The sequence below is a fragment of the Geotrypetes seraphini genome, chromosome 7, assembly GCF_902459505.1.
Source record: "Geotrypetes seraphini chromosome 7, aGeoSer1.1, whole genome shotgun sequence".
Taxonomy (NCBI): Eukaryota; Metazoa; Chordata; class Amphibia; order Gymnophiona; family Dermophiidae; genus Geotrypetes; species Geotrypetes seraphini.
The window spans coordinates 12,338,305-12,365,396 of NC_047090.1; the positions used below are offsets into that span (position 1 = coordinate 12,338,305).

Consider the following 27,092-nt stretch of genomic DNA (forward strand, 5'->3'; position numbering starts at 1 on the left):
ATCTAAAGATGGACGAAACGAAAAAAAATTTGGACATATTTTTTGAAAACGTGTCCTACGCTGTTTTTTACTTTGGACGACTTGTGACTTAGACGAAAACGGACTTAGACATTCTTTCGATTATGTCCCTCCATGTGGGAGAAACAAGTCAGCACTCACATATCCTATTTGGCTTTTAGAAAAATGTTGAAAATTTATTTGTTTGACAAATATTTTGATTAATTTGCTGTGATCATAACATAAGAACATAAAAATAGCTTTACTGGGTCAGACCAATGGTCCATCAAGCCCAGTAGACTGTTCTCACAGAGGTCAATCCAGGTCACTAGTACCCAGCCAAAACCCAAAGAGTAGCAACATTCCATGCTACCGATCCAGGACAGGCAGTGGCTTCCCCATGTCTGTTTCAATAACAGACTATGGACTTTTCCTCCAGGAAATTGTCCAAACCTTTCTTAAAACCAGCCACGCTATCTGCTTTTACCACATCATCTAGCAACGCATTCTATTCTCTGAGTGAAAAAATATTTCCTCCTATTGGTTTTATGTCTAAATGTTTTTAATTAACTTTTCAAACAGATGAAATATCATACATAGCGAAATCTACAACTCTCAGTCACAATAGTAATTGTCCCCCCCCCCCCCACCACCCCAAATCATAATTACCAATCATGCAAAATCTAACATAAGAAAATTACATTAAACATTCAATATGTCAATATGACAAGAGGTCATAGCCTGAAACTGAGCGGCAGCAGGTTCAGGACAAATGTCGGGAAGTTCTGTTTCACACAACGAGTGGTGGGTGCTTGGAATGCTCTCCCAGAGGAGGTTGTGGCAGAGACTACTGTTCTGGGTTTCAAGCGCAAGTTGGATTCATACCTTCTTGCAAATCACATCGGGGGATACGGGAAATCCGGGTCTCCAATAAGGAGCACCTAACTGGGCCTCTGCGTGTGCGGATCGCCGGACTAGATGGACCTAGGTCTGATCCGGCGAAGGCGTTTCTTATGTTCTTAATATTCTACTGCAAGCATGAGGTGTAAGATCCATCCAAAAGGGCTCCCAAATGAAGCAAAAGAGATAGAAACATAGAAGATGACGGCAGATAAGGGCCATAGCCCATCAGGTCTGCCCACTCTACTGACCCACCCCCAAGTCTACTATCCTAGGGATCCCACTCCTGGTGACAGGTTCCCTTGGCTTAACCCTCTAAGGGATCCCACATGGGCATCCCATTTGCTCTTAAATTCTTGCAAGCTGTTTGCCTCGAACACCTGTACCGGGAGCTCGTTCCAAGGATCAACCACTCTCTCGGTGAAGAAATATTTCCTGGTGTCACCATGAAATTTCCCGCCCCTGAGTTTGAGCGGATGCCCTCTTGTGGCTGAGGGTCCTTTGAGAAAGAGAATCTCTTCTTCCATCTCGATACGGCCGGTAATATACTTAAACGTCTCGATCATCTCTCCTCTCTCCCTACATTCCTCGAGTGAGTACAGCCGCAAATTTTTCAGCCTTTCCTCGTACGATAGATCCTTGAGCCCCGAGACCATCCTGGTGGCCATCCGTTGAACCGACTCTACTCTCAGCATATCTTTTCGGTAGTGTGGCCTCCAGAATTGCACACAGTATTCCAAATGAGGCCTCACCATGGTTCTATATAATGGCATTATGACTTCAGGCTTCCGGCTGACGAAACTCCTGCAGATGCAACCTAACAACTGTCTTGCCTTAGATCAGTGATTCCCAACCCTGTCCTGGAGGAACACCAGGCCAATCAGGTTTTCAGGCTAGCCCTAATGAATATGCATGAGAGAGATTTGCATATGATGGAAGTGATAGGCATGCAAATTTGCTTCATGCATATTCATTAGGGCTAGCCTGAAAACCCAATTGGCCTGGTGTTCCTCCAGGACAGGGTTGGGAACCACTGCCTTAGATGAAGCCTTCTCCACATGATCAGCAGTTTTCATGTCTGCGCTGATGATCACTCCCAAGTCTCGTTCTGTTGAAGTTCTAGCTAAGGTCTCACCATTCAAGGTGTAAATTCTGCACGGATTTCTGCTGCCGAGGTGCATGATCTTGCATTTCTTAGCGTTGAAGCCCAGCTGCCAGGTCGAGGACCAAAGTTCCAACAAATGTAGGTCCTGTGACATACTATCGGGTGAATTACCATCTCTCACTATATTGCATAGTTTGGCGTCGTCAACGAATAACATTACCTTACCTTGAAGCCCCTGAGTTAGGTCACCTATGACTATGTTGAAAAGGAGTGGGCCCAAGACTGAGCCCTGCGGTACTCCACTGGTCACCTCCGATGTTTTAGAGAGGGTACCGTTAACTACCACCCTCTGAAGTCTGCCACTCAGCCAGTCATTGACCCATGTAGTTAGTGTTTCTCCCAGCCTCATTGATTTCATCTTGCTCAACAGCCTGCGATGCGGGACACTATCGAAAGCTTTGCTGAAGTCTAGGTATACGACGTCCACGGATTCTCCCAAGTCTAACTGTTTTGTTACCCAGTCAAAGAAGCTGTTGAGATTGGATTGGCAGGACCTATCCTTGGTGAATCCGTGTTGACTGGGATCCCGTAGATTCTCCTCATCCAAGATTGCGTCTAATTTACGTTTGATTAGTGTTTCCATGAGTTTGCATACTATTGATGCGAGACTCACTGGTCTGTAGTTTGCAGCCTCTGCCCTGCAACCCTTTTTGTGCAGTGGAACGACGTTAGCTGTTTTCCAGTCTATGGGGACTCTCCCCGAACTTAGGGAGAGATTGAAGAGTCCTGATGTGAGTCAATGTGCTCTGGGGAGGCTTGCACAATGATAAGGGAGTGCCAATGGGCTCTCTTATTGGTTTAAAAGTATTTCCCTGTAACCTCATCAATCCAAGCATAAGTACTACAGGCTGCAATTTTTAGTGCATGTTAGAATGAAATCTTTTTTATTAGTTTTAGTGCATGTTAATGCCAGTAATTGATTATCACCTATTTAGCCAATTCATTTACATGTGGATTTGTGACCACGCCCAAAATTATGCACCCAGTTTTGGGCAACCTATACAGAATCTGGGAGTAAGTGCCATGTGGTCCATAGGCCACACAGCATCTAGCATGTGTTAGCGCTTGCTAAACTTTAGTGAAAGGGTCCCGAACTGATGATGTCACAATGCCAATGGATCGACTTCCTGAAACTTACACCTTCCCCCATGGATTTTAAACACTCAGCCAGTCTAAATCAGATATTGCTAGCCCGGGAAGTTCTACTATTATTTACACTATCACTTTTGCTTTGAGACAAACACTAGTTTCAGATATTTGGGGGTTATAATCGATTGTCATTTACATTTTCAGGAACAGGTTTCAAGCATGGTTGCTAAAGGTTTTGGGGCACTTCTCTATTTGCCCCCACCAATTAATCGCAAAAATCTTACCCAATTACAATCCCTTCTTTTCGACTTTGCTTCTTCCACTACAAATCCCCTGATCCTTGGAGACTTTAACATTCACTTTGACGAGCCTAGTAATAACCACACTATAGAAATTCTCTCCCACATTAACCATCTTGACTTATGTCCATTATTAACATTCCCTACACACCAAGCAGGACATACAATAGACATGGTTTTAATTCCTAACTCTGCAATTGCCAACTACTCGACAGGCCCCAGTTCTCCAATCCCATGGTCAATCACTATCTTATCTCAATAGCCTATACAAGTCCTCACCTTAAGGTTTAATCAACACATAAGACTATTAAAACAAGAGACTTGAGCAATCTTTCTTCAGAACTGATAACCTCAACCTTTAAACTAGAGCTCTCCGATATTAAAAAGGGTTCTTTAGAAGATTTCCTAACCCAATGGAACATATCTACAAAACTATTATTAGATGAACTAGCCCCAATTCAGTTCAGATCTATCTCAGCACGAAAAATCTCAAACCCCTGGTCCACATCAGAGCTTGCACTTATCAAAAAAAAAAAAGCTTCATTCATTAGAACGTAGGTGGAGAAATGAAAAATCCACTACCAATCTAATAAATTCAATGAACAATCAAAACTGTATAAATCAAAAATAGATCAGACAAAAATGAAATATTACTCAAACCAAATTGATAAAGCGAAAAACTCATCCGCACTATACTCCATATTAAAATCGGTAACTTCTCATACTAAAAAGGCATAGTCAGACAAACTGTAACCTGCCTACAGCTCAGGAACTCGCAAATTATTTCACAGATAAAGTAAATAACATTAGGAAAAATCTTACTTTAAAACTGCAATCAACTTCAGATTAGAGAATGACACGGTGGCGGTTTACCCGCGGCCACCGCATTTTAGCCGCGGGTCACCCGCCGAAAACGGGGAAGAAAACTAGCAGTCGCTGCGGCGACGGGGACAAGGCCATTCACCGCCCGTGGGGCGGTGAATGGGTCTTGTCCCCGCAGTGAGGCATGAAGGATCGCGCGGTCCCCGCAGCTCACACCCGCCTGCCCAATCGATTCTAGTGTTTAGCCAGCTCTCTCCCTTCTCCTCACCTTAGTTTGTAGATTTTCTTTTTCGGTGACCCGCACGCTATCAGAGAGCCACGCACCCGCCGCTGCTCAGTTTCGATCTTCTGCTCTGACGCAACCGGAAACAGGAAGTTGCAGCAGAGCAGAAGATTGAACACTGAGCAGCCGCGCGTGTGCGGCTCTTTGGGAAAGCGTGCAGGTCGCTGAAAAAGAAAGCCTGCAAACTAAGGTGAGGAGAAGGGAGAGAGCTGGCTAATCACTACGATCGATTGGGCAGGCGGGTGGGGGCTGCGAGGACCGTGCGATCACCCGTGTTCCCGGCTCAAACTGTAAGGAGGGAGTGAAAGGGAAAAGGATGCAGCGGGGACGGTGACGGGGCGGTGAATGGGATGGCAGTGGCGGTGACGGGGCGGTGAAAGGGATGGCGGTGACGGTGACGGGGCGGTGAAGGAAACGGCGGTGACGGGGCGGTGCAGAGGATGGTGGGCCGGTGACGGGGCGGTGACGGGGACAGATTTTTTCCCCGTGTCATTCTCTACTTCAGATCATGAGCAAACTGAATTAATGTCACTGTCCTCAAAATGTTCACAATTTAACCTACCAAGACTTGGGGAGATTGAATCCCTTATTAAGACCATCAATATCAAGGGTTCCCATGTTGAAACAATCTCTCCCTTCATCTTTAAACAATATTTCACTATTTTTGGTCCATTTATCCCCGCCCTAATTTATGAAAGTCTTCAGCAAAGCATCATTTTTTTAAATTTATTTATTCGCTTTTCTATACCGTTCTCCCAGGGGAGCTCAGAAAGGTTTACATGCATTTATTCAGGTACTCAAGCATTTTGCCCACAGCCTGGAAGGAAACCATTATTCATCCCATTATCAAGGATCATAAGATCAGTCCTGAGGTCAAATCAAATTATAGACCAATTGCAAATATCCCCTTCCTAGTGAAGCTGACCGAGAAGGTGGTTTTCAATCAAATATCTGAGTTCATAGAAAAAAACAACATTTTCCATCCAAATCAAACAGGCTTCAGGCAGCATCACTCCATGGAACACTCATTAATCGGCATGTCTACCTCCATACTTTACTACCTGGATCACCACAAATCTGTGATTCTAATATCTATTGACCTTTCATCTGCTTTCGACACAACTGACCATATTCTCCTTTTAGAAAGACTACAGACAATTGATATCAAGGATCAGATCCTTTCCTGGTTTAGATCCTATTTCACTAATCAATCTTCGATTGTGTCTTTTAACAATAGTATTTCGGAGCAATTCTCAGCAACATAAGGCATTCCTCAAAGGTCCATCCTCTCACCCTTGTTATTTAATATTTTTCTTGCACCCTTGATGACTCTCTGCCAATCCATTGGCTTTAACGTATTCGCTTACGCAGATGATATTCAGCTTTTACACTCGTTAGACTCCAATAATCCCCTTTAAACAACAGCAATCAATAAGAAACTTGAACAGATTCACCAATGGCTTGACGCTAATAGATTAGCTCTCAATGTTAACAAATCAAATGTTATGCTCTTTCCCTGGAAAGATTGTCATAAGCTCCTGTTTCTAATTACTATTAAAGGTTCCACCCTGCAGTCAATCAGTAGCATTAAGATCCTAGGGGTTATTTTGATTACAAACTAAGTTATCATGAACATATCAGTAGTATTGTGAGATCTACCTTCTTTAGACTACGTCAGATTCGTTCAGTTTCAAAATTCTTATGCCCTAAGTCACTCAATACACTAATTCATTCCCTGGTGATATAAAAAAATCGACTACTGCAACATGCTATTTAAAGGAATTGCCCAAAAGGAAATCAGACGCTTACGGATCATTCAAAATACCTCAATTAAACTCATAACAAAAGCTAAGAAATTTGACAATGTGACACCACTTCTTAAGAAAGCGCACTGGCTCCCAGTTGCGCATCGCATAACATATAAATTAAGTCTATTGACTTTCAAATCTCTTCTTTATAAAACTCCCGCCTTTATTCATAGATTACTGATTCCCTATACTTCTACAAGATTACTCAGGTCCACTGAACAACATCTATTAATAGTTCCCTCACTCAAAAACTTAAATACACGGCAGCAATTCATTTTCTCCATCATAGCCCCCCAAATATGGAATTCCCTCCCAATTTATGTATGGGAAGAACAAAATCTAGATAGATTCAAGAGCAAGCTAAAATGCTTTTATTTTAAAGATGCATTCGACAACTAGAAAATTAGATTAGGAGCATCAACTGAATTTTATTTCCTAATTTCTTTTAAGTTCACTTCTCTCCCCTCTCCCAGTGTTCTTTCCCTTACTTGTCTTATTTACTATCAATAACTTGTATTTCTTTCCCCTTTTTTCCCTTTCGCATTATATGTTTTGTCAGGTCAGTTGTATTTATTTGGTTTGTTTTCCCTAAAAACTTGTAATTTTTCTGTTTTGTACATCGCTTAGAATTTTGAATAAGCGATTAATCAAATCCACAATAAACTTGAAACTTGAAAACTTGAAGACAGCTTAGAGCCATTTGAGATTTTCTGGATGAGAAATCATTGCATGCATTAATTCATATTCACAGCTGTAGTATGAGTACTATGATATTTTTTGTTCATTCTTTAAAATAAAATATTTTATTTAAATATTGTAGTGAAGTGCTCAGACCAAATAACCAAAATTATAGTGTAGTCACTACAATGAGGTTAACAAGGGGACCATCATCGCCTTCACTAGTCCCCTGCCCTCCCTATATATTGGAAACTAAGTCCAACCAACGTATGGTACTTATCTGGAAAGGGAGGCTGCTGTTGTTGAAAATGCTCATTGGTGACTGTTTAGTGATAAAGTGCAGGTGCTTCCATAAAATACTAATGAGGATCATTTCTTCCTGAACACGGGAACCAATTGTGAATCCAGAGGAGTGGTTTACTATATACAGTGCCCATGTAAAAAAATTTACATAGGACAAACAATTCGTAAAATTAAAACCCGAATTATAGAACATCTAAGTAACATAAGAACCAATCGAATTTCCGCCCCCCTGGTTTCCCATTGGCTGAACATGAACATTCACTTGATGATATAAAATACACAGTATTAATACAAACACATAGGACAGAAGGGGATGTATCCAAAACTTTAATACAAAAGGAACAACGTCTAGTATACAATTGGCAGACCCTGGAACCTAAGGGTCTAAATCTGGACATTGAATGGTTGGCTCTATAGACAGCGGCACCTTTAATGAAACTTAATGGCAATCAGCAAGTTAGCCTCAGCATGTGTTTATATCCGGTTGCTGGGCTCACTAACACTTCCGGTTAGTCTCCTATAAAGCCCATACGTAGAGTTCACATTCTCTGTTGGTCCATCCACTTTGAGCGTTCACGCTATCACCGAAGCCTCTATAAGGTAATATTTGAATTTAAGAGTTCCTTTGTAACTAGATTAAAAGCGCTATAAAGCAATTCACTAGAGCTTAGACTTACCATATTTTAGTTATTAATTAATTAATTTAAAATGTCTTTGTAACATACATACTGATGAACATAGTTGGTTTGATTTCTCCATAGTGTCCCTCCCTGATGAAGAGATGAAATCCGGGTCGGGGGGACAGGAATACATGAATGAATGATCCTCATTAGTATTTTATGGAAGCACCTGCACTTTATCACTAAACAGTCACCAATGAGCGTTTTCAACAACAGCAGCCTCCTTTTCCAGATAAGTACCATACGTTGGTTGGACTTAGTTTCCAATATATAGGGAGGGCAGGGGACTAGTGAAGGCGATGATGGTCCCCTTGTTAACCTCATTGTAGTGACTACACTATAATTTTGGTTATTTGGTCTGAGCACTTCACTACAATATTTAAATAAAATATTTTATTTTAAAGAATGAACAAAAAATATCATAGTACTCATACTACAGCTGTGAATATGATAAATATATAATTCCTATTGTCACAGAATACAAAGAAAACTATCTCTCTATCTTGTAATATGCATTAATTCATGCCATCGAATTTTGGAAACGCGCAGATTCATTCTCAGAAAACAATATTTCTGAATTTCCATCTAATTGGTACAACAATTGTAACATCATCTTAGATTAAATTGCCCCTAAGCACTCCATAAAGAGACGTTCAGATGATGCTAAAAAGTGGTATGATATTGAACTATTGGAAATGAAGCGTTCCGTAAGACACCTCGAGAAAAAATGGATAAAATCTAAACTAGCCGAGGATAAAGTAAAATGGAGACTAGAAGTTAAAAATTATAAATTTATGTTAAGGGACAAACGAAAAACTTATTATTCAGCTAAAGTTGGTGCTATTACTTGTAATGTTAAAAAAACTATTCAATTAGTCAATAATACATTCAATGTAACACAAAAAAAGCAATCTTCTTGGTCACCTCTCCCATCCGCAGATGATTTAGCCAATTTTTTAGTTCCAAGGTATTATCTTTGAGATCTTCATTTCCATCTAACCACTTGAATGTGGACTTAAACCTTAATCTTAATGATGAAGAAGAGGTTCATGCTGACCTGTGTTGGTCTACTTTTGATAAACCAGAATGGCATGATTTTTCTAAATTATTCCATAAATATGCTCAATCATTCCTGCCCTCCAGATTTGATGGTTCTTGCTCCATCAAATTTTAAATTGAAGTTATATGAATGGATTACTGACTTCCTGGATATAGAAAAATTTCCTTCAGATGCTGGTAAACATAGAAACATAGAAATAGACGGCAGATAAGGGCCACGGCCCATCTAGTCTGCCCACTCCAATGACCCACGTGTCTATCCCATTTGACCTTAAAATCAGGCACACTGCTGGCCTCAATCGCCTGAAGTGGAAGATTATTCCAGCGATCAACCACCCTTTCAGTGAAAAAGAATTTCCTGGTGTCCCCGTGCAGTTTCCCGCCCCTGATTTTCCACGGATGCCCCCTCGTTGCCATGGGACCCTTGAAAAAGAAGATATCTTCTTCCACCTCGATGCGGCCCGTGAGATACTTGAACTTCTCAATCATGTCTCCCCTCTCTCTGCGTTCCTCGAGTGAGTAGAGCTGTAACTTCTCCAGCCGTTCCTCGTACGGTAATATAATAATTACCCCGATAATTACAAATATTAAGGAATCTATTTCTCTGCTTACCAATTACAGACCAATAGCATCTATTCCCTTTTTTGTTAGAATCATGGAAGGTCTAATTCATATCCAGTTAACTAAACATCTTGAGCAACACTCTCTACTCCATGATTCACAATCAGGATTTAGATCCTACTTCAGCACCAAAACGGTGATAGCTGCATTATTGGATTATTTAATAAGCCTTCTAAGTAAAGGCAAAAGCGCACTAGTGCTTCAATTTGATCTTAGTAGTGCCTTTGATTTAGTAGATCATCCTACTTTATTAATTTGTTAGGATACTCTGGGCCTTCAAGGAAATGTTTACAACTGGTTCAAAGGTTTTCTGGAGTCCAGACTGTACCAAGTTAGGTTTAGGACCCACCTCTCTTCAATCTGGAATAACCCATGTGGTGTTCCTCAGGGTTCTCCTCTTTCACCTACACTAATCAATGTTTATCTTTCATCATTGGGCTCATGTTTGAGCAACCTGGATGTAGAACTGTTTAGTTACGCTGACTAGGCTTCAAAAAACCAAAAAATTACCAATAATATGATAACTCAAATTCAAAAAACTTGGTAAGATTTTCCTTGCTAAACCAACACTAGAATGGTAGTTGCACCACAATCATTAGATGAACTCAGTGATTAAATAAAGGGGTTTCCGTACGGGCTCAATTATCCCCACGAGTAACCAAAAGCCCCGGCCTTTTACTTTAGCCCCATCCCAGATTACCACTAAAGTTGAAATCGTAATGAAACATATGGATTCCTGGATGCAAAAATTTAAACTTAATCTAAACTCTGGCAAAACAGTCTTTTGTGGCGACTGCTAGTAATATTTCTTCTGAACCTTCTATTAGAATAAATTCAACTCAGTATATAATTCATCCAACGATTAAAATTTTGGGAGTTATTTTAGACCAGCATCTTACAATGCATGCTCAGATAGATGCTGTAAATGCCACTTCACATTAAGGAAATTGCGAACAATTAGATCTTATTTTGAATTTACTGCTTTTAGATTACTAGTTCAATCGTTACTACTGAGTCTTCTCGATTATTGTAATATTATCTGACAGTCACCAAGAAAGAATTAGCAAGACTTACAATAATACAGCAGTCAAAATGATTTATGGCCTGAAGAAACTTGATCATGTTACATCCTTTTATCGCGAATTGCATTGGCTGCCAATGGAGGCCTGGGTATTGTTTCAACTAGGCTTTTTATGGTACAGCTCCTTCTTACTTAGTCAGTAGATTTTCTTTAGCATCATACAGACTTAGTAGAAGAACTCATCCTTTGTTTAATTTTCCATCTGTCCAGTGTTGCAGGAGTAAGAAATTTCTAAATCATACTTTGGCATCTCAGGTAGCTCTTCATGACAACGAATTCCGAATATTGTTCCTATGGCCATTTTAGAAAACAATTGAAGACCTATCTTTTTCCTAAATTTTTGACTGTTTAATGAATCATCTTATTTCATGTAACATGTTTACTTTTATAACTTTTTGTAAACCGCGTTGAACTTCTGGTTACGCAGTCAATAAGCACAATGTTATGTTATGTTCTTTGTATTGTCAAAGTTAAATTATGGTAATTTACTATATGCAGGCATTGGGTCAGGACAGTTGAAGCATTTACAAACAGTGGAGAGGGACAGATTCTTCAGACTAGCGGGGACAACAAAAACAAGAGGTCACTCAGAAAAACTGAGAGGGGACAGATTCAAAACGAATGCAAGGAAGTTTTTCTTCACTCAGAGGGTGGTGGACACCTGGACTACGCTTCCAAAGGAGGTCCATAGGACAGAGTACAATACTGGGTTTCAAAAAGGGACTGGATGACTTCCTGGAAGCGAAGGGGATTGCAGGGTATAGATAGAAGGTTACTCTACAGGACAAAAGCGAAAAGCGTATGTGAGTTTTAGGGTAGGAGCACTATCAGGTCCTGGACCTGAGGGGCCGCCGCGTGAGCGGACTGCCGGGCACGATGGACCTCCGGTCTGACCTGACAGAGGCAAGTCTTATGTTCTAATACTTCAATTAGATTAGGCCAGGCACTTATTCGTGATCATGTGACACCTTTGTATTTAAAATTCCACTGGTTACCAATGGAATTTAGGATCAAATTTAAGATCCTAATTTTAGCACATAGAGCATTATTTCAGCTACAACCTTCATATCTTTCTAATTTGGTGCTATTTTACACCCCAAGGTGTTTATTACGATCTCTGAATGAGAATAGGGTAGTTGTCCCTCACATTTCGAAGGCACATCTTGTATCAATTAGAGATTGTGCATTCTTTTATTTAGTTCTGCGGTTATGGAATAATCTGCCCATAGATATGAGAAAAGAAGAATCATATATATTTTCCAATTGGCCTTCTCAACTTAGAACAGAGTTTGGGACTGTGATCTATGTTTATGTAATGATTAATTCGGTAATGGAAAATTTTTAGCTGTAGGTATTAATTTGATTATTTTATTGTTCCACTATTAGAATTGTTATTGTTGAGATGTTTGCTATGATATTTTATGAAAAAAAAAAAATTTTTTTTAAACTTTTGCTCTTAATCTTTCCTTTTCTCTTTTTAATGGAGTTCTTTTCTTGATGAATATGAAATATGTATTGTAAACCGCTTGGATCCTGTTAGGCTTTCATGCAGTATATAAAGTTTTTAATAAACATAAACTAATTCAACTCCAGCTAAACTAATATTGGGGGTTTTAATTCTTTGAAAAAAATTAATGAAATGTATTTTTTACTATAAATAATTTAACACTATTTTTTTATTCTATGTAAAATAATGCTGTTGCTTTTTTTCTCTTTTTTTTATCCTATGTGAAGCTGGGAAATAATGGGCAATAAATCTTGAAAATAAATGAAAAAAATAATGCTCCTTTCTGAGAGTGGGGACTACAGAGTGATTTGTGAGCGTCTCTCGGGGAAAGCTGGTGTAAAAATGTGTCCTGTGTGGATGTGCTGGCCTGGGCAGCTTTAATTTCTAATGCAAGACTTTAGTAAACTTCTTTTGTGCAAATCTGTGAAAGTTGGGCCTGGCTATTTGATAAATGAGCGGGCAGCCCGGCAGTCCGTCTTTCTGTCATTGTATAGAGTCAATCAAGCTTGTCTAAAGAACACCCCATGGTGTTCCAGCTACTGATCTAACATTCCGAAGCATCTCGGCCTTACAAAGTTCCTTTAATTACAGATTAATCCCTCCCTCTCTTTTCAGTCGCTGCAGACAGAACTAAAGACCAGAGGGGTACGAGGAAGGGGGGAGGGGAAGAAGCTGTGGGAAAAGGTGATAAATGTCCAGCATTACCTACAAGGTATGATTTAAAATTTGGCTCTCCACGCACAAACATGGCTGTTACACTCTAATCTGAAGCTCCACCAATGACAGCAGCAGCCTTGGATTTTGCTGAGGTCCACACTGAGATGGGAACATAGACGATGAGGACACGAGACCAACAGAAAGTACCTCTGCAGCTGTCTAAATACTTTCAGCCGGAACCAAAGCTGAAAACTGGTTTGATTGTATGAATATGAACCAGTGCGGGCTGCTGGGAATTGTCAGAGCTTCTAGTTTGCATCCCTTTGCTAAACCAATAGTATCCAAGTCAGAGTATAATAATTTAAACAAAGAAAGCCATATTTAACCTCCAAACAAAATTTCCTCCACAGACAGAGAATGCAGCTAATGAAAACTGAAACGAAAAGCCATGATGCTTTTACAGTGGCTCGTGTCATAACTCTACAGAGAGGCTAAAATTTTATATCAAAAGGATTTAACTGGCAGTCTTGTGGTGTACTCAAGGCGTGAGCAATGCTCCAGTCACAGCAACCATTTTGAGAGCAGAATCACAATAGGTTGAGGCACTTGTGGATCACTTCGGAAACAACTACATTTCGAGATCATCGGAGATTGTAAAAGAAGCCAATGGGTGGGAAGAGGCGAGGAGGGGAAGGTCCTGCTGAAGGGGAGGGGGGGGGGACAAAACACATATTTTTGGCTTCCACTGAAAAAAAATTTATTACTGGTTGCAACTGAAACTGAGCAGACCAAGGATTTGGGGCTGGTTTTGGCACTGAAGCCAAAAATGAAATTCAGTTAGTCCAGGGGTAGGCAATTCCGGTCCTCGAGAGCCGGAGCCAGTTCAGGTTTTCAGAATATCCACAATAAATATGCAAGAGAGAGATTTGCATCTCAAGGAGGCAGTACATGCAAATCCATCTCATACATATTCATTGTGGATATCCTGAAAACCTGACCTAGCTCCGGCTCTCGAGGACCGGAATTGCCTACCCCTACTCTAGTATAATCCCACCTGCCCATTATTCTTAACATATAGGAGATAATTTTGTTTTGGGGGATTTATTAACTCACCCAAGGTGGTTTACAATACATTGAAGAGTAATCAGCTGCTCTTAAGTATTTTCCCTATCTGTCCTGGCAGGCTCACAATCTAGCTTTGGTACCTGGGTAGGGTTACCAGGGTGCTGAGGGAGCAGCTGTAACCACTAGGCCTGTTCCCTCCCAAGAAGATAAATATCTTTCTATCCAATGGCTAAAGCCTGGGAAATTGTAGGCCAGTGATCCTAATGTCACTACTGGGTATTGGCCACTGATAAGACATAGGATACCGGACTTGAAGGAAGTTTGATCTGTCCCACTATAGTGTTACAATATGGCTCCAGAAAAAGGAAGACGGACTGAGACATCCGGGTTTTACTTCCATTTGCTTTCAAAGGAAGTAAAACCCGGATATCTCAATCCATCCTCCTTTTTCTGGAGTCATATGGTAACCCTATGGCAATGTTTATGAACTTACGAGGTCATTAAGCGCCAGTTTAAATATGCACATGCTCAAAAGCAGGAGTAACTTGGCGGTAATATTCAAAGTGATTTAACCAGGCAAGAAAGATTCCTGCCCAGTTAGATTGTGCTGCACTGAACTGGGTCGTACCACTAAATATTGGGAGAGACCACCTTGGCCCTGCCCAAACAGAGCCACAGCAGTCCAGGGGCAGAACTGGGGAGTTTGGCACATTGGCCAATCCCTGTCAAAGAAAACAGCTGATTCAGGTTCTTAGGATGAAAATAACAACAAATTACATATGGGGTGTGTGTGGTGTGTGTGTGTGGTGTGTGTGGTGTGTGGTGTGTGTGTGTGTGGTGTGTGTGTGGTGTGTGTATGTGTGGTGTGTGTATGTGTGGTGTGTGTGTGGTGTATGTGTGTGGTGTGTGTGTGTATGTGGTGTGTGTGCGTGGTATGTGTGTGTGGTGTGTGTGTGGTGTGTGTGGTGTGGTGTGTGTGGGGTGTGTGTGTGTGTGTGTGTGTGTGTGTGTGTGTGTGTGGAGGGGGGTCTTTCTTTGCTTTTGGGGGATTTTTTTTCCCTTTGCACTGGATTCTAAGGAATCAGAAAAAGGTTAGCTTTGACGGGGCTCTGGTTTTCTTTCAGTCTAAGCAGATATGACAGCGGTTACCTTTCCAAAGCTAGCAGCATTGACAGGCTGAGTGTCGTTCTTTTCACAGAAATCCAAGTAATGCATGTAGAGGGCACTCCTAGGAATGCAAACTCCCTCTGCTATCTCATAGTTCTCTTCCAGCCTGAAAAACAACAAGCATCCAATGGGAAATAACAATGCTCCATGCAATTCTGACACAAAACATAATATATAGATAGATTTTCTCATTATGTTCATCTTAAAGCCAGTGCTTCAATCCATTTATTTGATATATATTACCCCCACCCCGAACCAATATTGCCTAGTGCGGTTTACATTAAAACAATTAAAAATTATATAGCGGAATTAGAAAAGGTATATAGAAGGGCGACAAAAATGATAAAAGAACCTAAGAATAGCCTTACTGGGTCAGGTCCATCAAGCCCAGCAGCCCGTTCTCACGGTGGCCAATCCAGGTCACTAGTACCTGGCCAAAACCCAAGGAGTAGCAATAGTCCATGGCTTCCCCCATGTCTTTCTCAATAAGAGACTATGGACTTTTCCTCCAAGAACTTGTACAAACCTTTCTTAAAACCAGCTACGCTATCTGCTCTTACCACTTGCATCCATTCTGCTCCACTCAGGATTTTGCAGACTTCAATCATATCTCCCCTCAGCAATCTCTTTTTGCAAGCTGAAGAGCCCTAACCCTATGAGGAAAAGCTAAAGCAGCGAAGGCTCTTCAGCTTGAAGAACAGATGGCTCAGGGGAGTTATGATAGAGGTCTGTAAAATACAGAGTGGAGTAGAAAGGGTAGAGGTGAATCACTTCTTTGCTCTTTCCCAAAAATACAAGGACTAGGGGACATGCGATGAAGCTACTAAGTAGTAGATTTAAAACAAACCAGAAAAAATATTTCTTCACGCAATGTGTACTTAAATACTGAAATTTGTTGCCAGAGAATGTAGTGAAAGCAGTTAGCTTAGCAGGGTTTGAAAAAAAAAAGAAAAAGAAAAAAAAAGGTTTGGATAATTTATTAAAACAAAATTGTCCATAGGCCATTATTGAGATGATTTTGGGAAATCTATTGCTTATTCCTAGGATAAGCAGCATGAAATTTGTTTTACTCCTTGAGATCTGCCAGGTACTTGTAACCTGGATTGGCCGCTGTTGTAAACAGGATACTGGGCTTGATGAATCTTTGGTCTGCCCCAGTATGGCTACTCTTAAATGTTCATATGACAATAAAATTCAGTAAGCATTACCCTAAACACCCTTTTAACAGAGATAATAACATTTTGATCTAAATAGTATAGCAAACTTTGCTTAATATTTGAGATTCAGAGACTTTGCACCCTTTTGTAGCTCTCTTCCTACCCTCTCACTGCCCTAATCAGCAAGACTATTCACTTCCCTCCCCCCCCCACACACAATAGCCACATCTTCAGCAATTTGGAAAATTTCAAATAATTGCTTTCACAGCATAATTCCACACAGGCATAGAATCCCAGAATTCTGGTCCCATCACTGGAACAGTCATCTCATGTCCATTAAAAAGAGGTCAACCAATCAAGCCATCCTGTGCAGATGTTATGGTTCATAGACAACAACGCGGAAGACAAAGGCGCGCGCCGACAACTGAGAGCAAGACGGAGGCGCGTGCCGAATAAAATTACTGCTTTTAGGGGCTCCGACGGGGGGGGGTTTTGTTGGGGAGCACCCCCAGTTTACTTACTACAAATCGCGCTGGCGTTGTGGGGGGTTGTAACCCCCACATTTTACTGTAAACTTAACTTTTTCCCTAAAAACAGGGAAAAAGTGAAGTTTTCAGTAAAATTTGGGGGGTTACAACCCCCCAAATCCCCCACAACGCGGTGCGTTTTGTATTAAGTAAAGTGGGGGAGTTCCCCCCCCACGGCCCCCCGTCGGAGCCCTAACAACAGTAATTTTCTTCGGCGCGCGCCTCCGCGCTGCGCTCAATTGTCTGCTCGCGCCTTTCTCCCGGCGCGCTTTTGACCTGACACCGATGTTATTGACCTCTTGACCGATACCATTCTTAACTCTGATCATTAACACTGCTACATCCGAGTAAGTGAAACCAATGCCCTCTGTCAGCTGCCAAGCAAGTTCTTCAAACAAAAGGAAGTGATGGTGCCAGCCAGATACTGAGATCCGACACCTGCATAGCTGAGCAGCCAGATTAAGAATAACCTGGCACTCCTCCCCCCTGACCTGCCCACTTTTTAGTTGGGTGGTCTGAGGGGATATTTAGAAGCACTCTCTAGTTAAGTGCTGCTGATTACCCCCGCTTAGGCGGGGGGCAATCGATGTAAGCAGGCAGCATGGATTCAGCCAAGGGAAGTCGTGCCTCCTGAATAACTTCTACTCACTTGTAAAGTACCCATGTCTGTTTCAATTATTCCCATCGTAAGCAAATCCTTAACCCCTACTTGACCTTGTAGGGTCCATATTGGATGTTCTAATGTTCAGCATGGTGGAGCCTCAGCTTGAGTAGTCCGTACAACTGTGGTCACAGAATCTCAAAGAAGATACAGCAGATGAAAATGTCAACTTTACACAAACAATTGAAGACGAAACATTAGGACTAAAACCTATAACATTGATTGTTATCTTTGTATTACAACCAGATTGTGACTGGATATGTTTTAGAACTGTAAGATTGGTATTAGAGGACTACAGAAGGGTAGATGTGGTCCCTCTCCACAAAAGTGGAAGTAAGGAAGAAATAGGGAACGAGGGAAGAGGAGAGAAGAGAGTCGAGAGGAGGTGGAGCCCATGGAGCAGAGAGGAAGGGAGCGGAAAATAATTATACAAATAAAATCACCAGACTTTATTTTTATTAGGTCTGTACATGCTTTTTTAAATAACATAGTAACATAGTAGATGATGGCAGATAAAGACTCGAATGGTCCATCCAGTCTGCCCAACCTGATTCAATTAAAATTTTTTCTTCTTAGCTATTTCTGGGCAAGAATCCAAAGCTTTACCCGGTACTGTGCTTGGGTTCCAACTGCCGAAATCTCTGTTAAGACTTACTCCAGCCCATCTACACCCTCCCAGCTATTGAAGCCCTCCCCTGCCCATCCTCCACCAAACGGCCATACACAGACAGTGCAAGTCTGCCCAGTAACTGGCCTAGTTCAATATTTAATATTATTTTCTGATTCTAAATCTTCTGTGTTCATCCCACGCTTCTTTGAACTCAGTCACAGTTTTACTCTCCACCACCTCTCTCGGGAGCCCATTCCAGGCCTCCACTACCCTCTCCGTAAGGTAGAATTTCCTAACAATACTTATACAATTTATTTTCTAACAAATCCACCCCAGAGATTTCTTCAGTTAGAAGTTCTTTAAAACAATACCATCATAATTTCTTTCCAGTCTTTTACATTTGAGTCATGAGATTAATCGCATGATTAAAACTTTTACTTGCAATTAATCGTGCAGTTAAACATTTAATTGATGTACAGCCCTAGTTACAACCTGTGTTAACTTCTTGCTTCTTAAAAGAGATTTGTGGGATGATTTCCTTTAGTATCGTGCCTTGCCCTTATCATTGTGGACTAGAGATAGAGGAATACTCGTATTCAGCATTGTTTATATTTTCTTTTGTTTTAGGATATCCCATAGTTCTTAGTTATTTTTCCCCTATGTTTTCAGTATCACAATTTATTCTTGGAAATATTTTTGTAAATGGCTTAAAAATTAAAATGAAAAATATATATTTCCAAGTTAGAAATGGTTTAAAGAAGGGGAGACCAAAATGATAAAGGGGATGGAACTACTCTCATACGAGAAAGGCTAAAGAGGAAAAGAGATGATTGAGAATTTGATTGAGGTCTACAAAATCCTGAGCGGTTTAGAACAAATAAACATGAATCATTTTTTTTACGGTCAATATTCTTTATTAGAAGGTACAGTATACAATGAGCATCGGGAGCTGCTCTCTGCACTAAAAACTGCTAGCGCAGTTTGATAGAAGAGGCCTACAATTAATATTGACCAATATCATGATATGCAGAATTGTGGCTGAGCACAAAAAAACACTGAGATCTTTTAAAAGAATGTGGGCTCCACTGATTAGTCTATCAACAAATAACAATAATGTCTACAAAAATATATATTCTTTTGGTTATCTCCCCTCCAGGGCCGGTTCAATGGACTGTGGGGCCCGGAGCCAACTTTTGCATTGGTACCCCACCCCCGCAATCTTGTATCTCTCTCCTCCCCCCCCACTCTCTCAAGTCCCCATGCCTGCTGGACCAGGTGAAGCACCGGCTCAGGAGGACACTGATGATGAAGAGTGCTAAATCCCAGCCCCGCATCTCAATAGTTTGATTGTTTGTTTTGTTTTTACCCTAATTTTTTATTTTTAAAATTTTTATTTTTTTTTATTGTAAACTGCTTAGATTTGCCTCTTGGTTTTATATTTAAGGTATATTAAATAAATTGACCTTAAACCTCTAGAAGTCTAAAGGTAGACCGGACTGAGTTTTTGGTGCCTTTAATCACCGGCGTTCTGGGCCAGGGCCTTGCCTTCTCCCCTCCTTTCCCAAGTACTTTTGCCAGTAATCTATGGCCCTTCTACGGGATCTTTTTCAATGAACACAGAACAAAATTAATTGCTTAACATTTCTCAGTTTCCCTCATCACTTTCTACACATCCATCCTTAGCACCTTTTCAGTCTTACAGTACATTTGTTGGCCTTCCTCACGTGGAGGGGAGAAGGGGAAAGCACGATATTCCATAAGGAAAATCAGACCCCTGAGGTAGGCCTTACGGTCGAAACATGTACGTGTCGGGTCTTGAGTGAATATAGGATTAAGCACCATAGGTCACACCTCCTTCGTTTTTCTTTGTTCTACCTTGGGGTGTGGGTAGGGGGTAGAATCTCCTGTTTGGGTGTATTGTATTACTTCCTCATTCCTGAAACAGACCTGAAAAAAAATTCTTGCCAACTCACGTTAACCCTTTAGCCATTTTGCTTCTCCCTTATTTTTTGTTATTCATTTTCTTTATTTCTTTCAGCTTCACGGGAGGTCAAGAAGACATTGAAGGGCAAATTCTATAAGAAACGCCCACAAATTAGGCCCCGATATAGGCACTGTTCAGCGCGATTGGGTGCTGTTTAGTGAATCATGTTGAACGGCACCTATTTGGGAGGCGCCCATTAAATAGGCCAGCTCTAGGCACCACTAAAAGTTAGGTGCCTAACACGTAGCCACGCCCACACCTAACATGCATAGCGCCTACTTTTTTGAAGGATGCCTAAATTTTTAGAAGCGCCTTGTTACAGAATCGCGCTTTCTTGATAGGCGCCTATGTTTCAATCAGTGCTGATTATAAAGCTTAATTGGGCTTGTTACTCAATTTAGATAGGTGCCTATCTAGCTGGGCGCCTCCGAAGGCGCTGGCTACAGAATTTGGGCCTGAATGCTTGAGTGTTTGGAACGCCATTGGTAGATGACTACACCAAAGTGTACGTGTTTAGCTATTAGTGAAGTATGTTATGTTCAAATGATTTTTTATTATTTCAACAAATAACAAACAAATACAAATATCACAGTCAGGAAATAATATTGCAAGCACCCCCCCCCCCTCCCTCCCTTCCCATCCCTCCCCACCCCAAGAGTCCAATGCCACAGTAAAATTGAGAGTGAAAAGTAAATCTATTGATTCAAGAGTCTACTTCGAGCATATGGTGTGAGGTCCTGCCAGAAGCATTCCCAGGTCTGACGGAATCCATGACCCGGCCCACGATCCAAGTCTCCCACCAGTCTTCGCTCCAGCCTAGCATGAATTATCATCAAGGCTCTCCATTGAGCATTGGAAGGGGGATCTCGGGACAGCCAGTTAGTAAGAATTGCTTTCTTTCCCATCAAAAGCACTCTAGTGACAAAAGCTGTCATTCCCTTAGGTTTAGGCGTGGCTATATTATAATATCCGAATAGTGCTCTCGGTTGCGGAAGCCAACGCCTCCCCCAAAGCATCGTAATATAATGTCCAAGATGTCTCCAAAACTGTTGAATTTTGGGGCAGGTCCAAAGCATATGCCCCAATGAAGCATGAGCCTGAGCACATTTCGGGCAAGAATGAGATGCAGTAATTAGTGAAGTATGTTAAATTTCTGTTATTTTCCACAATAAAGTGCAGATATTGGAGGTATTTAATAAAATACTGCTAGATTTTTTGCATAAAATGTCTTTTTTATCAATGCATCATTGCTGAGTGTGAAAACGTAAAAGTTACAGCTATAATATCAAGAAATTTGCTCCATTATGCAAAAACAACAGCAAATTTTAAGAAAAATGGAGCTTTGTGTAATCAGTGGCGTTGAACTACGCCAGGATTTTTAAAAAATTATTTTCTGATCAAGTGCCATAAAGTGAATGGGAAAAGCTTCAAGAAAACAAAACAAAACTGCAGGAAAATGTACAGAGGCAGGAATTTTATCAAAGTAACAAAAATTTAAAAATTGGTTTCACAGTGCTGCACCTACACGTTATCTCCACGTTCAGTTTTGATTTTGTTTGTTCATCCTATATGGTTTTCTGATTTTCCCTATTATCAACGATTGGGACCCCTGAGGAAGAAGTGTATCTTTGAAACACGGACCGTGTCGGGTCTGGTCCACATGAACATTAGGACCAGTTTTTGGATGTATTTTATGTGGTTTATTCACTTGTCTTAATTTTTTAATTTTTTTTAATTTTTTTATTATTTGTTTATAGAGTTTTACAATATTTCCAAGCTTATACATCTTGTACAGTAAAGTGAGATCAAACAACATATTAAAAATTCCAAAATTAACATTTACTACAAGGAAATACTAAACTAGTTAATCTCACACTAGTCCTCAATATTATTGGATCCATAATTAAGAGTAGAACATATATAATTCAAATTAATTAACTAAGAAAAAATTCCTTATCTGGCTAAAGTGCAGGGAGCTAACTTTCCATGGATGTTCTTATGGTGTTATTCCTTTTTCTAGAAGTTTCATTGAGAGAAAACTAATCAGTTGAGATGGCTCTGTAAATATATACTTCAATGATAAATATCTAACTACACATTTACATGGGTATCTCAAAAAGAAAATACCCCCTATTTGAGTCACTCCAGGTTTTAGAATTAAAAATTCTTTCCTTCTTTTTTGAGTCTCTCTAGAGACATCAGGAAAAATCTGAATATGTTGCCCCAGGAAGTCTTTGGATCTATTTTTTAAAAAAAGTTTTAATATCCAATCCTTGTCTGGAGCCAAAGCAACAGACAACAAGAGAGTAGCTGGAACAGCCAGTTCTCTATCTGATTGTTCCAGTATTGCCGAAATGTCCAATGACCTCTCCCGGGGTTCCTCAATTTTTTCTTCTTCTTTGAATTGGGGCTTAGTAGGTAGGTTATTTTAATAAAATTCCTGCCCCTGTACATTTTCCTACAGTTTTGTTTTGTTTTCTTGTTGTGTACCTTCCCTGCAGGTTTTGTTGGTTCTTTTTTTGTTTTGGGAAAAGCTCCAGTCCATATTTTTCCAACTTTAGCTTTTCTGGACAACCCTACTTGTTCATAATTCCTTTCATGGTGGAATCTGCTAAAGTTATTAAAGTCAGGGAAGTACAAAAGCAGTGTGAAGTAAATGTCGAGCTGTCCAAAGGAATAGAATGGGTGGCTTGGCATTGAGGTTGCACCACTCTGCAACGCAGCGTGATAAAAGAGGCGGTTAATTCTTTGATCATTAGAAAAATTCCCGAGAAATGAAATGGTCCACCATGTCAAACTAATGATGAGAAATAAGAAACAGGATGGAAAAAGAAAAATAGATAATTAACTACCCTTCACCTTGATTTGTCTGAGCTAAGAAGATGATGCTCTAATTAGCAGCAAAGCTCGACAAATGATGCCTTGGGCCTTTGAATGAGAATTGTCAAAGTACTGTAAATTGGCGAAGCAGTGCTGCCGTGATTATACAGCAATGGAAACCACAACTGTGAGGCAAAGACCCTCATATCTCAATTCTGTTCACTAGAATATGTGAAAATTGTGCAAGCAAAGAAGCACTGGAGGCTTTCTAATATCTGATCTTTATTTGCGAGTCTTCAGTAGGCCTCCTGAACCAACACCATTGCTTCTCTCACTGAGTCCTGTATTCCACTAAGGACTAGATCTAATATAACTTTTCTTTTTATTGGTGTTGGAACCAGCTGCTCTTTGAAAAAAAAGGTCATTTATTTCATCTAGGAACATTACCACCCTAGCATTTCCTAATATGATACTTATCCAGTCAACACTGGAGTAATTATGGGCATGTGACCTCCCCCTATATGGAAGAGTTCAGTGAAAAATAGACAATCCAATGGCAACCTTAAGAACATAAGCCTTGCCATACTGGGGCAGATCAAAGGTCCATTAAGCTCAGTATAATGCTTCCAGTAGTGGTCAATCCAGGTCACAAGTACATGGCAAGATCCAACAAGAATAAAACAGATTTTATGCTTCTTGACCCAGAGAAAAATAGTAGATTTTCCCCAAATCCACCTTAATAATGGCTTATGGACTTTTATAGGAAAGTATCAATTTTTTTTAAACCCTGTTGAGCTAACCACTTTTACCACATCTCTGGCAACAAATTCCAGAGTTTAATTACATCTTGGGTGAAGAAATATTTTCAATTTACTACTTAGTAGCTTTATTGTGTGCCTCTAGTTCTTGTATTTTTGAAAACAGTAAACAAATGATTCGCATTGTGATATTTCCAGGCCAAGTGCTGTATCTGTCACTGGTAAATCCTGAGTTTGGCAATTTCCTGCCAGTGATGTTTTTTTGTTCTGTTGAATTTACCTGTGTTTAAAGACAGTGTGCTTAGTGGAAAGCTACCACAGGATAGCTGGTTGCCTGAAGGATATGCCTAAAAGGAATGGTTTTGTTTTTTCTTGAAGTTTTTTTTTTTTTTTAATGCACTGCATAGAGAACATAAGAACAGCCTTACTGGGTCAGACCAATGGTCCATCAAGCCCAGTAACCCGTTCTCACAGTGGCCAATCCAGGTCACTAGTACCTGGCCAAAACCCAAGGAGTAGCAACATTCCATACAGAATCCCAAGGAATAGCAAGATTCTGGAATCCCAGAGAGTAACAAGATTCTAGAATCCCCAGAGTAGCAACATTCCATTCTACCGATCCAGGGCAAGCAGTGGCTTCCCCCATGTCTTTCTCAATAACAGACTATGAACTTTTCCTTGTCCAAACCTTTCTTAAAACCAGCTACGCTATCTGCTTTTACCACATCCTCTGGCAACGTGTTCCAGAGCTTAACTATTCTCTGAGTGGAAAAAAATTTCCTCCTATTGGTTTTAAAAGTATTTCCCTGTAGCTTCATCGAGTGTCCCCTAGTCTTTGTAATTTTTGACGGAGTGAAAAATCGATTCACTTGTACCCGTTCTACTCCACTCAGGATTTTGTAGACTTCAATCCTATCTCCCCTCAGCCATCTCATTTCCAAGCTGAAGAGCCCTAACTGTTTTAGTCTTTCCTCATACGAGAGGAATTCCATCCCCTTTACCATCTTGGTTGCTCTTCTTTGAACCTTTTATAGCACCACTATATCTTTCTAGAGAACTACCGTGTTTCCCCGAAAATAAGAGAGTGTCTTCTATTCATTTGGGGCCCAGAAAAGGCACTAGGTCTTATTTTCGGGGTATGCACATGATCTTCTCTTCCTCCCTTCTCCTTCATCCCAATTCTTCCTCTTTCCTTTCTCTCCCCCACATGTGCAGCATCTTTCCCTCCCCTCCCTCCCATGCCCATGTGCAGCAGAAGTTTGACCAGCTTTTATCCTTCCCTCCCTCCCATCCCATGTGCAGCATAACCCTTGCCCAGCTTCTATCCTTCCCTCCCTCCCATCCCTTGTGCAGCAGAATCCTTAAGCACACCTCTGCCCCCACCGTGCAGCCAAACCCCTGCTGACCCTCCATCGTTCCGTCCTCGCTGATCGCGAGTGAGCCCTACCTTCATCCAAAGCAGTGTTGGGGCCGGCAGCACTCTAAACCGGCTGCGTGGCCTTGTCTGTTGGGAATTTCACTCTGCTGTGTTACTGATGACATCATCAGTAATGCGGTAGAGTGAAATCATTGACGGACAAGGCCAAGCAGCCTGTTTAGAGTGCTGCCAGCCCGACGCTGCTTCGGTGGAAGGTAGAGCTCATTCGTAGTTGGCGGGGAGGGAAGGATGGAGGGTCAGTAGGAGTTCGGCTGCGTGTTTTGGGGGAGTGGGTTGAAGAGTTGCCAGTGAATCTCGGGACTAGGGGACAGGTTTAGAACCAATGCCAGGGAGTACTTCTTCACTCAGAGGGTGGTGGATACCTGGAATGCGCTTCCGGAGGGTGTGATAGGACAGAGTACTTTACAGGGTTTCAAAGAGAAATTGGATAAATTCTTGAAAGAAGAAGTTATTGAAGGATATGGATAGGGAAGATATAGGATGAAGAAGGGTACAGTTAGAAGGACATAGATAAGGTAGGATAAAAAAAAAAAGGATTGAAGGGATAGAGGGGTACAGATAGAGGACTACTACACCTGATGGGCCACCGCGCGAGCGGACTGCTGGGCACGATGGACCTCTAGTCTGACCCAGCAGAGGCACTTCTTATGTTCTTATTTTGGGGGTTAAGCCCTACCTCGAAAATGATGCTAGGGCTTATTTTCGGGGAAACACGGTATGTAATGAGCAGTGTTGAGTCTTGGTGCACAGGCTGTGATTGCTTAGCTGTGCACCAGCTGAGACAGCCTGGCTGGCTAACGGAAACTGTGTGAAAAAGAAAGGGTTTGTTTTTTTTTTCTCATTATGGGACTTGCTTTGAGACTGAGGTGATTTTATGCCAGCATTGGCTAGTGAGTGAACTCCAGAATTGGGGGCAGGGTTTCTAAAAGCTTTTCTTGAATGCAATGAACCTAGTAATTCTGCCTTCCAGTTCCCTGGAACTGAGGAGAGGCCTGAGTCCAAGCAGGCAATGAAAAAGTGAGTGATTATGAACTTGATAATAAGAAGTAACATTGGGGTAGATATGAGCTTGCTATTCATTTTGCAAGCATAAGGGCCTGGTGAAGATAAGGACAGGGATGGAAGTTATTTTCCTCATAGAATTGTGGAATTGTACAGAAGTACCCCAGGACACTATAGGCTCAGTAATAGAGCAAAAATACTTACCTGAGAGAAGTGCCTGGTCTCTACAGGGAAGCTGATTGACATGTTGGGTTTTTGTTTTTTTTAATTTGTTGTTGGAGTACAAGTGAATGAATTGTGCTTTTCTTCTGAATATTTTCCCATTTTGATCTGACTAAAGTTTGCTCCAGGAAAAGAAAGCTTTCATGTTTTGATGTGACCTAAACTGGAATTAAAAGACTATATTTGTTTGCACAACAGTCCTGCAATGTTCTGAGTGTTGTTTTCCTTGGTGATGATTTTTACTCCTTGAACTTAAGTCAGTGACTTTTGTGCTGACTGCACTGTAGGGTCTCCCCCGTCTGCGAGACACCGCCAGATTGTGTGCTGCCACCTGCTGGTCATTCCTGGGACCCCGGCAGGTGACAACATCTACCATTTCCATTCCACTCAGTAATTTATAGACTTCTAGTATATTTCCCCTCATCTATCTCGTCTTCAAATCCTAGCTCCTTTAACCATTCCTCATAGGGAAATAGTCTCATCATTACCGTCGCTCTTTTCTGTACATTTTCTAATTCCACTTGACTTTTTGGAGAAGCAGCGACCAAAATTACATATATTTGAGGTGCAGTCATACTATGTAGCAATACAAAGACATTATAATATTCTCAGTTTTATTCACCATTTCTTTCCTAACAATTCCTAGCATCCTATTTGCATTCTTAGCTGCAGAGAGTTTCAACTTGTCATCAACAATGACACCTCGATCCTTTTCCTGGGCAGTGATTCCTA

At 41.0% G+C, this 27,092-nt stretch overlaps 1 protein-coding gene across 1 annotated transcript in view; it reads right to left on the reverse strand.

The window, feature by feature from the left end:
• Positions 1-27,092, reverse strand: part of RFX4 (regulatory factor X4) — a 177,776-nt gene that overhangs the window by 86,979 nt on the left and 63,705 nt on the right. Inside the window, 1 exon segment of the mRNA XM_033952801.1 lies at positions 15,164-15,287. Within this exon segment, the coding sequence (XP_033808692.1) occupies positions 15,164-15,287 (124 nt within the window).